Here is a 13,512-nt window from a genome sequence, read left to right on the forward strand (position 1 = left end):
ATCACCTGAGCCCGCGTGCACACATGCACCCAACCGTGCACAGAACAAAGTGGCTTCTCCACGCTCGAGGGTCTCTCGCGCTAAACTAATTTTTAACTTGCAAGCCATGGACGCCACGGATTGAGTTTGGGTGGACATTTTTTATTCCAGTGCCTACAATGACCTCATCTACAAATTGGGGGAAAAATGTGACCAGAGTGCTTTGCCAGGACAGAAGGCATCTTTCCAAACATGCCCTCAAGGCTAGTTCTCCAAGTGGTATCCCCCAGTGGAAGTTTCCAGGAATACATGCAGTGGGAGAGGTGGCTGCCTCCTTCACCCTGGATTCCCCTGAGCCAGACGTGCTCAGAAAAGACCCCAGCAGTGACACTTTGTGGTTGTTCGGACTCAGCTTTCTTACATTGTTAATGCTGGACAGGGAGGCTGGGAGCCACTAGGTGGGGCACAGACCATGTTCACAGGATTGCCAAGGGCAGGGGCCTGGACCAAATGCCATTGCCGTAAAGCATGAAAAGGGACAAAGGCCTTCGGTCCAGTCACTCCTGAAAGTTTGGGGGATCTGTGGAATCAACTTGTGACATTTCCAATGTCTTTGATGGTGGAATTAAAAGTGGACACTGACAAACAGAAGAAATGATTTGGAGAAAAAGCCTCAGAGTCACCCAATGAAATCAGAAATGTTCTAGTTAGTTCCAGGCCAGGTCCTAAGTGGCTATACCTGCCTCCACAAAGGGCCACAGGTCTTGCTTCCGACCAGATCCCACAGTCAGCATGTGTACAAGTGGGCGTCGGGGCCTAGGTTCTCACCAGATCTTGCACTGCGGTGGGCAGGTATCTGGAGTTAGCAGAGGGTTGACGTTCATTAAATACACCGAGACGGCTGTCGAGTGAATCAGCAAAAGGTTATGTTTCTGAGTTCTGAACCATGCCGAGTTGGTGTCAAGTCCTACAAAGGACTTTAGGAGACACGCAGGATGCCTGGGTGGCTCCGTTGGTTAAGTGTTTGACCTCGGCCCAGGTCATGATCTCATGGTTCGTGAGTTCAAGCCCCGCCTCTGGCTCTGTGCTGACAGCTTGGAGCCTGGAGCCTGCTTCAGATTCTGTGTCTCCCTCTCTTCTCCTCCCCCACTCGCACTCCGCACCTCTCTCTCTCTCTCAAAAATAAACATTAAAAAAGAGAGAGAGGGGGGCGCCTGGGTGGCGCAGTCGGTTAAGCGTCCGACATCAGCCAGGTCACGATCTCGCGGTCCGTGAGTTCGAGCCCCGCGTCGGGCTCTGGGCTGATGGCTCAGAGCCTGGAGCCTGTTTCCGATTCTGTGTCTCCCTCTCTCTCTGCCCCTCGCCCGTTCATGCTCTGTCTCTCTCTGTCCCAAAAAATAAATAAACGTTGAAAAAAAAAAAATTTAAAAAAAAAAAAAAAAAAAAAAGAGAGAGAGGTGCAAAACCCTGATCAGGTCCTACCAGGCCATTAGTTGTTTCTCTGAATTTGAACATTTTGATGCCTCCAAAAGCCAGGGAGAGTTACTGCCTCTGAAGCTGCAGCCAGAGTCTCCACGCTGCAGCTGCCCTTGTTCCAAACGGGGTCTATACAGGTCTGTGCCTGCTGGGGGTGGGCACACTTGTTCCTGAGGCCTGAACACTAAAACAGTAATAGCTTTCAGACAACACCCAGCATCTGCAGGACTGTCTGGCTCTTCAATACTCCTATTTTTAGAGCTTGAAAAATTAAGGTACCATGTAAGAAGGTTTATAAAATTGGTTAAAAAAAATCCCATCATCCCGGGGCGCCTGGGTGGCTCAGTCGGCTGAGCATATGACTCTTGATTTCGGCTCAGGTCATGATCTCAAGGTTCAGGCGTTTGCGTCTCTCATCAGGCTCTGCAATGACAGCGTGGAAGCTGCTTGGGATTCTCTCTCCCTCTCTGTCCCTCCCCTACTCGTTCTCCCCCTCTTCCTCAAAGTAAATAAACTTAAAAAAAAATCCCATCATCCCTGAGTTGCTGAAGCCTGGCACGTGGGGCTCAACCTTGACACCTTCCACCTGGAAGAATCCCCGAAGCGCTCCAACTACGTCCCCGCTAGGGGGGTGGGGTGAGGCTCTCCTGACTCCCGTACTTTGCAGCGCCGGACAAACCTCGAGCACCTCCGTTTCCGCAGGATTGTGTCGGTGAGCCTCCGAATCACTTGGGGAGCCGCCCGGGCACGTTGTGAGCCATGGCACTCGGCGAGAAGGGGCGTTGACGTGGGCAGGAAAAGTACCGCACAGCGACGGGAAAAGCACGGCACAGCGACGACAGTCACAGGCCGAGAAGGAGTGGCGCCGTGGGTGTCTAGGGTAGCTCGCAGCGAGTGAGCGCAGCACGAGGTGCGGCGCCGCTGAATCACTACGTTCCATGCCTGGAACTTTGTGTGTCAACCACACTTCAATTCAAAAAAAAGAATTTTTTTTTCTTAATTAAAATAAAAGGAGTTGCGGTCTCAACTTCAGCCTCACCTCCCGCAAGGCGGGAGGCAAAGAATGAATATGCCCAGTCCTGCCGGTGGAGCGGCCCCTGAGTTCACGTTTTGGAGTGAAACCCACCCCATCTCTTCCTCCGCCCGCCTCGGTAGAGCCGGCGGCCCCAAACTCGTCAAGCCCCGGGGACGTGCACTGCTTCCGCCCTGGCGCCACCTTTCACAGCCGGGTGTGTGCGGGCGTCGGCCCCATTTAGGGGATGCACGAAGTGAGGCCCAGCTGGCGGGCCAGAGCCCAGGGCCCGCGCGCAAGTCTCGTCGTCCTTGACAACGCGACACAAGGTCACGGAGGGCCCTCCCTCAGGCCCGACTGTCCCCGCGCGGGCAGTCGGCGCCCGCGCCACGGAGGCCCCCGCCCACCCGCGGGCGCAGGCAGCGGGCCGGGCAGCCCGGCGCTCTCCGTGACGTCACCGCGCCGCGCCCCAGGAAGGCCCCGCCCCGTTCCGCCCCCGGCGGAGCGTGGTGTCCTAGGCGCTGGGTAGGACCGACATGGCGCGCGAGTTGAGGGTGCTGCTGCTATGGGGGCGCAGTCTGCGGGCGCCAGCTTTGGCGGCCGTCCCGACAGGTGAGGGGGGCCGGGTGGCAGGCGGGCCCCGCCTCGGTCCCGAGCCGGCTTCCTCTTCCGTGGGACACGTGGAGGTTCTGTGAGATTTATGCGCCACACACCCGGCGAACGCTGAGCGCGCGGTGCGGCCGCGTTTCTCCCCAGCCCTCAGGTAGCGGGGATGCGCCCCGGCCCGCGGGACTCCTGCAGGTGCTTCTTCGCGTCGAGCCCTCGGACCCGGGTCAAGCAGAGGGGTCGGGCGCTCCTCGCTCCTGCGGCGGAGGGCGTTTTCGGAGAGTGGAAGGCGAGGGCTCGTGTGCGTTAGAAACGGACTTCACCTGGGTGATCATTTAAGCTCCTTCGTGGCGATTTCATGCCTCCCCGCCCCCAAGTTGTTTTATGCGGGCGTGATGCAGAAACCACTGGCTGTGCTTCTTTCAACCCTGAGTGTCCGCTCTGCCTGGGAAAGCACAGGGCTGCGAACCGTGCAGAACAGGCTCTACCCTGGTGCAGTCCCCGGACACTATGGTTCTTCACCGTATTCCCAGGAAATACTGGGGGTGGGGTGGGGTGGGGTGGGGGTGGGCCGGGGAAGAATAACCATAATCTTTCTCATTCCCCACTGGTAAGAAACCATTGGTGAACGACTTAGAGGTCCTTCCAGGTTCTTTGCACGGTGTTCACACACACGTGAACAGCTGTGTCTATTTTAAAAAAAAAATTTTTTTTACATTCATTTTTTGAGAGAGCACAAGCGGGGCAGGGCAGAGAGAGGGAGACACAGAATCCGAAGCAGGCTCCAGGCTCCCAGCTGTCAACGCAGAGCCCTCGCGGGGCTCGAACTCACAAACCGCGAGATCATCACCTGAGCCGAAGTCTGACGCTTAACCGACTGAGCCACCCAGGGCCCCAAGATGTGTCTATTTTTATCTGAAAGGGCCTACACTGTATCTGCAGTTTGTTACTGAATTTTTACAAAAATGTTTATTTAGTTTTGAGAGAGCATGAGCAGGGGAGGGGCAGAGAGAAAGAGAGGGACAGAGGATCCGAAACGGGCTCTGCACTGACGGAGAGCCCTTATGCGGGTCTCCAACCTTGAGATCAGGACCTGAGCCACCAGGCGCCCCTGAATTGTACTTTAAGATTTTAAGTACTCTGTGTACCCAACGTGCAGCTCAGACCCCCAACGCTAAGATTCAGAGTCGCATGCTCTTCTGCCCAAGCCAGCACCCCTGCTACTGAGTTGTTTATAATGTTCCCTGCAAAGCTTCCACATCTTGCTCAGTATACCCCCGGTCTGTGGCTTTCCAGTGGCTGCATAGCATCCTTTGTTATGGACTTAGCATTTAACTAGCAGTGTCCTGTGAGCCACAGGAGACTGAGGGCAGTCCCTCACTGGCCATTGTGAGGATTTTGCCCTACTGTGGAGGAGATATAAATGTAGGAACAGGTTTGGAGGAGGGGGCAGTGGTTGCAGTGGGGGTCGAGGTAGGGAGGAGGAGGCCTGCGGGATTGTGGCTTCGCCGGGATGCTCGTGGGGAAGGTGGGAGAAGTAGCCAGATCCTGAACTTTCTTGGTTTCTTGGAGGTCAGCAGATAGGATTTACCTGTCAACTCTCAGCAAATCAATCTGTCAGAGAAAGCAGATCTTCTCAAATTCTCATCTTACAGAAGAGAAAATCTTCTGAGCGACTCACAGTGTCATCAGCTGCTACGTGGTGTCCCTGGCAGGCAGGAAGGCTGTGGGATCCGAGGCTGACTGGTAATGGGATGTGTGTGGTCTACGCATGGATGTGTCTACAGCGTGCCTTCTCTGGGCGTCTTACTTGTTCCCTCATGTCCATCTGTGACCCGCTCCCAATGGACATAATCAAGATTGTTTCTGTGGTTTTGTATTTGTTGTTACAGTACTGTGTAGAATGGGTGACTTTTTTTTTTTCCCAGCTGGGATTTATTTTTTTTAATTTTTAAAGATTTACATCCCAGTTAGCATATAATACAATAATGATTTCAGGTAGAATGGGTGAGTATTTAAATCTTTGTGCACATGTATGGTATTTCTTTAGAATTTTAGAATTTGAGTTTTAGAATTGATGGTTCAGAGTCTGTGCGTATTTGAAATGTTAGCTGATGTTGCCAAATTACTGTCCAAAAAAGCTTAAGCAATTTATATTCCCATCAGCAGGTAATGAGACTCCTTATATCAAGGGGTTTTCTTCTTAGTAGTTAGACTGTGTTCATTTGCTTAATGGCCATTTGTATGTCTCATATTAATTTCTTTTTCATATCTTTGACACTTTTTTTCTGTTCCCTGAGTTTTAAATGTCAGTGTCTGTTTTTTTAAACGATTTCTTAAATATGTATTTATTTTGAGGGCAAGCGAGCACGAGTGGGGGAGGGGCAGAGAGAGAAGGAGAGAATCCCAAACAGGCTCCACACTCAGTGGAGGGCAGTGGGTTCCACTGAGTGTGGAGCCTTGACATGGGGCTTGATCTAATGAATGCGAGGTCACGACCTGAACAGACATCAAGAGTCTGATGCTCAACCAACTGAGCCACCCAGGCACCCCTTTATGCAATAATTTTTAAAGGTTTTGCATAGCCACTGCAGGGCTCAAACTTAAGAACCGCGAGATCACGACGTGAGCTGCTATTAAGAGTTAGGACGCTTAACCAGTTGAGCTACCCGGGCGCCCCTCTAAATATTTTGAATGCTCTCTGGGACTTCAGAGATGATGTGACTGATGATGTGCTGTTGCGGTCGTAGGTTAAGTAGGAGCATGTGGCTGCCGAGTGTTCAGGGCATACTGGAGGCCTCTGGCCAGACAGGGAGTGCAGAAACACGTGGATGGTTGCTTGTGTGGGTCTCCTAGAAGAGAGGGTCATGGGCCGTGTCTTGAGAGCACAGATGCAAGGTAAGGCCCCATTCTGAATGATTGGGTTTGACGAGAAATAGTATAGGGGAGTGAGTGTGAATAAGGTTGAAAATTATGTCCTTTCTGTTCTGTTAGATGTCAACTTGTGGATCATTTTCTGTAATTGTCAGGGTGATCACAGTGCCAGACCTGGACCAGTGCTGGAAGCGCCCAGCTGCAGGCACCGTGAGGTCCTCACACCTGATTTTCTGCACGCCCTCAGGACCAGGTGGCTGGTTACAGATAACGTCCCTGGTGAATCTTATGTTGATTGGTAGTTGGGAACCAACACTTCCTTCGCCTGGTAAAATGTCATTATTATAGGGAGTTAGGGCTATCAGAACCTGGGCAATCATGAAAATGTAACGTTAGTAGTAAAAAACCTAAACTGCCATCAGCCTTTTTCACCAGTTGCAACAAGTAACAGAAGTAGCTGGTAGACAAACAAGAATGCCACCTCCCAAACAAGAGATGATGAGCCTGAAAAATCAGCAACAGGGAGCACCTGGGTGGCTCATTCGGTTGAGCCTCTGAGTCTTGATTGCAGCTCAGGTCATGATCTCGTGGTGGTGGAATCAAGCCTCGTGTCGGGCTCTGTGCTGACAATGCAGAGCCTGCTTTGGGATTCTCTCTCTCTCCTATGCCCCTCCCCTACTCGCCACCCCCCCCCCCCCCCAAATAAATAAACTTAAAAAAGAAAAAAATGAGAAACAGACTTGGTCTCCAAAAGCAAATGATTGTGTTGTGTGGTGGAGAGGGTAGCGGGTTGGTCATTTCACGGGGCTTTGTAACTTTGGAGATACCACAGCCCCTCAGCCCTGTTTCCTAATCTCGAGGATGCTCTTGCTCTCACCAGTGACGTTTCCAGGACCCGTCATGAGGCAGCCACTGTAGTGCTCATGTGACCGTCTTCTGCCTTTTCCAATCTCTGTAAGCAGGATCATCTCCTGGAATTTTCTGCCTTAGAGGCGAGACTTCCAAGGGGCGAGGAGTCTGCCCCAAGTGCCAGAAACGTCAGAAGAGTAGGGTTCCCGTTGTCGTTGTAGTTGCTCACACAGGTTGGTTTTATTTCCCAAAATGAATCCCACCTGGACCCTGTGCAGCCACAGCCTCACATTTCTTGCTTTTGTTCTTTGGTTGTGTTATTCTGCTTCCTTCCTGTGCCCTTACTTTGTTTGGGGGGGGGGCCGTGCTATCTAATTTCTAACCTCCCGCCTCTTGTGCTGCAGCCGGCTCAAGAATTTAGTAGGCAGATTTTAGGTGTTCCCAGGCTCTTTTCAGGATGAGCGGACAGCTCTTGTGGCTCAGGTTTCATCCTCCCGGGAAACAGCTATTTGTGCTGCCACCATAACATAACAAGGATAGGTTTGATCCTTAACCTTTAGACTCTGAATGTCAGGGCCACCTCTGTAAACCGCAGTGCTGGGGCCTTGGCCAGCACGGGCGAAGCACATACACAAAGGGTGTGTGACCGACTGCCCAAGAGGCACCAGGTGGGCCTTGGCATGAGGCGCTGGATTAGGACCAGAGGGGTTGAGTGCATCTGCAGAAGATCAGACCAACCGAAACATAAGAGGTTAGCAAAGGCCGTAGTAGTCGCTGGCCGAGTAGGTGGCCAGAATTAAGGGCGGGGGGAATCTCCCAAGCGTTTTGCTCCCTCCTTGACTAAGTAAGGGAAATGGCTGCTTGAAGGAAGCGGGGTGAGGACATGCAGTGAGGCTGGTGAGAAAACAGACATTTCCTGCCTCTGCCCCAGAGTCAGATACCAGGTAAGAAAGGCGATTTCTGTAAGGAGAGTCTCACTGAGGCAGGGCGGTGGTTGCTGTCTCAAACCAAAATTCTGGCTTGGGACCAATGAAGTGTCCCCGGTTTATGTTCAAATGAAATGTTTTAGGTTCAAAGCCACACGATGTTCTTGAATTGCATTTTTGGTGCTTCAGCGTAGCCCTCTAGAATATTTGTTTTTTTTAAGTTTATTTAAGAAAGCGTTGCACGTTGAGCAGGGGAGGAACAGAGAGAAGGACAGAGAGAGAGTCCCGAGCAGGCTCCTTGCTGTCACTGCAGAGCCCAGCGTGGGGCTCAAACGAATGTGAGATCATGACTTGAGCAGAAACCGACTGAGCCACCCAGGCACCCCTGAAGCCAAAGCTTTAAACCTAGAAATGTCTTGACTGAAATGAGACGGGTCAATTTGAGGCTTTCGTTGTCATAAGCTCCCTGTAAGAAATGCGTCCATATCATGACTTGCTATATACAAGGATACGTGTGTGTTACAAGTATGTGTGCCTGCTTAGATGAGTTTGTAAATGCCTTTACCTTTTTTTGTTTTGTTTTTTGTAAATACCTTTATCATGAGATACGTTCTTTTGCTTTCCGTTTTGCTTTGTTTTGTTTCTTTTTAATTTCTGGTTTAACCTACATTTAGTGATTTCAGAACCAGCCACCAAACTTGGTGGGTCACAAGTTTTGACCTGTGACCTGCTCGGACTCCAGCATCATCATGGGGAAAACAGACGTGAGACGGTCAGGTTTAGTCCGCCAGAACATCTCCCACGTGGTGTGGCAATATCAGTTCATTTAACACACATCTCAGCTGCCTCCTGTCCGCCCGGTACCGCTCTGGTGCCTCCCGGGGGACAAAACAGACAAGAATCCTGGCCCAGGAAGGTGCTGGGGTGGAGACAAGTAAATGCAGCGTGGGTGTTAGGGGCTGCGCTCTCTGAAGAAACCAAAGCGGGAAGGAGGGCCTGACAGAAACAGGGCGGTCAGGGAAGGCCTCCTGGCTAAACAAAGCGTGCAAGAAGGTGAAGGTGGCTCGGGAAGGGTGGCTTGAGCCGCGGGAGCAGCCCGTGCCAGGGTCCTGAGGCAGGAGCAGGCCGGCACATTGCAGGGACAGCACGGAGGCCGGAGCCAGTGCTGGGTCGCACTGGACAGCAATCAGGTCAGAAGTGTGTCTCTTCCGGCTCAGTGTGACTCGGGTTGAGATTTGGCCGATGGGGGAGACGAGGTGTTGAGTTCAGAGAGTTTTCTGAGAAAAATCCTAAGTTTTTGTTGCCGAGGAGAAGAAAGGCTGTTTTCCAGACCTAGTTGGTACCGGGAAAAAAAACCTTCCACCCTCAGTGCGCTGCGCGGTGGTGCCCGAAAAAGCCTCCGCCCTGGGCACAGCGCCCCGGGCCTCCCGACCCGTCCTGTGATGTGTCTCGGGGTCCGTTTCCCGTCGCTGCCGCTGCCGAGAGCTCTGCTGTCCCCCCCGCCCCCCGCCGTGTGGGGCCCCCTCACTCAGCCCTTTCCTGACGGGCGTCCGGGTCGTTGCCACGTTTGCTTTCCGTCACGGGCCTGGGGAGCGACCGCCTGCCGCTTCTCACACCTTCGCCAGCGCGAGCCTAACATATTTTAACAGTGTGTCAGTCTCGCGGTGAAAATGCTGTCGTGTTTTAAAATGCATCTCTTTAGTCCTGAGGGTGGTAAAGCCTCTTTGTCTTTGATTCAGGGCCATTGATGTTTCTCTTTTTTGGGAATCGCCGTTTTTCTCTTACGCTCTTGGGAGTTTTTATTGCAGATCTGTCAGTGACCTTCTCGTAAGGAAGCTGGCCCTCTGCCACGTTTTCCGTTGTTTTTTTCGTAGTGCGTTTGCCTGTCCGCTTTAATTTTTTTTTTTTTTTTGGTAGTGTGATTATTCTTAATTGTTCATATGTGTATTTTTTTTTAAGTAAGCTTTATACCCTATGTGGGGCTCGAACTCACACCCTGAGATCAAGAGTTGCATGCTCTACTGACTGAGCCAGCTGGGCACTCCCATGTATGTGTGTATGTATTTATTTTTAAGTTTATTTACTTTGAGAGAGAGAGAGAGCACACGCGCGCGCACACACACACAAGTAGGGGAGGAGCGGGGTGGAGCCTGATGCTCGAGCTCACGAACCGTGAGATCTTGACCAGAGCCAAAATCGAGAATCGGACGCTTAACTGACAGAGCCACCCAGGTGTCTCCCATATATGTAATTTTTTCTAATTTTTTTTTTTTTTTTACTGACATGTAACGGACATAACTAGTTTCAGGCATACACCATAGTGATTTGATATTCATTAATCGCAAAATGATCACCACAGTAAGTCTAGTGAACACGCATCACCTGACATAAACAATTTTTGTCTTGCGATGAGAACTTTTAAGATTTATCCTATTTGTTTTAATTTTTATGTGCTCCATAAATTTATGGTTCGAGGGTTATGTGTCTTGTTTAGGAAGAGTTTCCTCGCTCTTAAATCATTAGAGAAAAAGATGCCGAGATCACTATCAGGGCGGGCAAAGGCAAATCAAGACCACAGTGAGGTGGCCCTTCACCCCCACTCAGGCGGCGAGAATAAAAACCGTGGGTGACAACCGTAGCATCCGTGAGGGTGTGGAGAAATCAGAGCTCTCCCTGCGGGCGGGAACGTAAGGTGGTATGGCACTTTGGAAAGCCCTCTGCACTCCTCAAGCGGTTAAACAGCTAGCATTCGACCCAGCAGTTCCACTCCTAGGGATCCACACGGAAACTCGTACAACAGTGTTCACAGCACAGCCCAAAAGTGGATACACCCCAGTTGTCCATTGCCTGGACTAAACCTGTGGTCTGGCCATATAGTGGAATATTGGTCCGCGTTAGAAAGGAGTGAGCTGTGATACCTTGTAACGTGGACGAACCTTGGAAACCTTACGTTAAGTGAAAGAGGCCAGGCCCGGAAGATCATGTGTAGTATGATTCCATTTATGCGAAACGTCCTAAACTGGCTCATCTCTAGGGCCACAGCGTGATTGCCAGAGCTGGGCGATGGGGAGTCATTGCTAATGAGTATGTGGTTTCTTTCTGAGGTGATAACATGTTCTGGAACTAGATGATGGTGACTGACAGACAACTGAATGTGCTAAAGCCCAGTGGCTTGTACACTTTGGGTCAGTTGTGTCCATAAAGCTGTTTTTTTTTGTTTTGTTTTTTTTAATGTTTATTTATTTTTGAGAAACAAAGTGTGGGGGGGGAGGGGCAGAGAGAGAGGGAGACACAGAATCCGAAGCAGGTTCCAGGCTCAGCTGTCAGCACAGAGCCCCACACGGGGCTCGAACTCACGAGCCACAAGATCATGACCTGAGCCGAAGTCGGACGCCCAACCAACTGAGCCACCCAGACGCCCCTCCGTAAAGGTGTTCTTAAAACCTCTTCTGTTTTCTTCTAGTACTTTCAGCTTTTATTTGCACTTTTATAGTCCATCTGGAATTTTTTGTTTAATAAGTGAGAGAGGAAATTAACTTTAATACTGTAGCTTTATTTTTTTTATTTTATTTTATTTTTTTTAAACTTTTTTTCAACGTTTATTTATTTTTGGGACAGAGAGAGACAGAGCATGAACGGGGGAGGGGCAGAGAGAGAGGGAGACACAGAATCAGAAACAGGCTCCAGGCTCTGAGCCATCAGCCCAGAGCCTGATGCGGGGCTCGAACTCACAGACCGCGAGATCGTGACCTGGCTGAAGTCAGATGCTTAACCGACTGCGCCACCCAGGCGCCCCAATACTGTAGCTTTAAATTAATATGCTTTAGGGGCTCCTGGGCGGCTCAGTCAGTTAAGCGTCTGACTCTTGATCTCAGCTCAAGTCATGGTTTGCATTTCGTGAGTTTGAACCCTGCTTTGGGCTCTGCGCTGGCCGTGTGGAGCCTGCTTGAGAATCTCTTATCTCTCCCCGCTCTCTGCCCCTACCCCATTTGCTCTCTCTCTCTCAAAACAAATAAGTAAACTTTTTAAAAAGTTAAAAAAAAATTAACGTGCTTTAACACAGTTAATCATATTTCCTCATGGTTTTCAAAATTCTTGGCTATTTGTGCACATCTAGTTTTCCATATGAATTTAAGAATTAGGTTGCATAGTTTAAAAAAAAGTTTTAAGTAAACTTTACGCCCAACATGAGGCTCGAACTCCTGACCCTGAGATCAAGAGTCGTGTGCTCCTCTGCCTGAGCCAGCCAGGCACCCAGAGAATTGATGTCTTTAAATATTTACTCTTTGTCTTCAGGGACATTTCCCTAAGCTTTTTCTATCCCTTCGCAAATATTTTTATGTCCCTAGTAAATTTTTTGGTGTGTTTTGTAACTGGGTAATTTTTACAAATAGGTTATTTTGTGCATTGATTACTGATGTACATAGCACAAAATTCCAAAGACACAAAGGTGTGTGCAGTGGAAAACACACCTCTGTCACTGCTGCCCTCAGACACCAGTTCCCCTCTTGGTGGCAGCCCCCTTAAGCCAGTTTTTAGAGTGTCCTTACAAAGATATGCTTGGCTTATGAGAGTAGTTTTCCGTGTACGTGTTCACGCATATATGTTTTTAAACACGTGGGAGCATGCAAACCCCTGTTCTGGGCCAGGTTATTTCCTTAGTATGTCTTAGAGATAATTGAACATCAGGATACTTTACAGAGACTTGCCTCATTTTTCTGCTTCAGAGTATTCCGTTACATACATATTTGTATACTGATCTTCAGCTGACCCTCAGCTTGGTCATTGGCCCCTGACCCCTGGGGGAGGGCGGGGATTTCTACCCCGGATCCTCATCTGGTGTGTCTGTACAGGCCTTTGCATGACCCCAGCATTGACAGTCGGTGGGAAGGGGCTGGCCCTTCTGTGACAGCCACTTTATGTCTTTAAGGGTTTGTTTTGAGGAATTATATGTATTTGATTGGTTCAGAAGGTATGCATTGAGAAGTCTTGCTCTCGGCATGGTCCCCTTCTCCACTCACTTCCCCTCTCCCTCCGAGGTTGTCTCCATTAGGAGTTGCTTGTATGTCTGCCAAGGTCTGTGTGATACAGGAGGTGCAGATAAACACGTGTCTTGTATGACGCTACGTAATCTGTGTTTTAGTCACTGAGTAGCTGTTGGAGACTTCCCGTAGCAGCGCTGTTCCCTCCTCTCTTTGCAGCCACCCTCCATGCTGGGAGGCGCCGTGGCTTATTTACTGGTCCTCAGCACGTGGGCACTCAGGTGGTCTCCAGGCATTTGCTGTTATGTACAGTGTCACGGTGCGTGGCCTTTCAGCTCTGTCGTCACATACAAGTTGAGGTGTACCCACAGAGGGAAGTTCCCGGACGAAATCGCCAGATGAGAGGCTGTGTGTATTTGTGGTCCTGGCCAGCGTGGCCAAATCTCCTTCCACGGGGTCAGGCCGATTCCTCCTGCCTGGAGCGGTGACCCCACGGGGTCGCCAGAAGTACCGTGGAAGTCGCCCCAGAGCGCGGCTCTGCTGCCTTCTCCCCCTTCGTGTGAAAATGAGCTGGTCGGAGCCAGAGCATAGCGCCAGCCGGGGCGGAGCCTTGGGTCAGGGAACACAGATGGAGTTGTGGGGCCTGCCAGACCCTGCCTGACTCCCTCCTTTCCTGCACTTACCTTCCATTCATACCTGCAGGTGGCCTCCAGCGAGGGCTCCCTGCTCCGGGTGGCTTCACAGAGGTGCAGCGTCCCGGCCATGCTGTGTCCCATGGGTAACGCTCTGGGGGTCAGGCTGGGCTCCG

The 13,512-nt window shown here is 50.8% G+C and overlaps 1 protein-coding gene across 1 annotated transcript in view; it reads left to right on the forward strand.

Annotated features, from left to right (window-relative positions):
• The first annotated feature begins 2,945 nt into the window (after nt 1–2,945).
• TRAP1 (TNF receptor associated protein 1) overlaps nt 2,946–13,512 on the forward strand; it is a 46,082-nt gene continuing 35,515 nt past the window's right edge. The window contains exon 1 of the mRNA XM_047837630.1: nt 2,946–3,079. Within this exon, the coding sequence (XP_047693586.1) occupies nt 3,004–3,079 (76 nt within the window). The 5' untranslated portion in view covers nt 2,946–3,003. The remainder of the gene's footprint in view (nt 3,080–13,512) is intronic.

Source organism: Prionailurus viverrinus, chromosome E3, assembly GCF_022837055.1.
Source record: "Prionailurus viverrinus isolate Anna chromosome E3, UM_Priviv_1.0, whole genome shotgun sequence".
Classification (NCBI taxonomy): domain Eukaryota; kingdom Metazoa; phylum Chordata; class Mammalia; order Carnivora; family Felidae; genus Prionailurus; species Prionailurus viverrinus.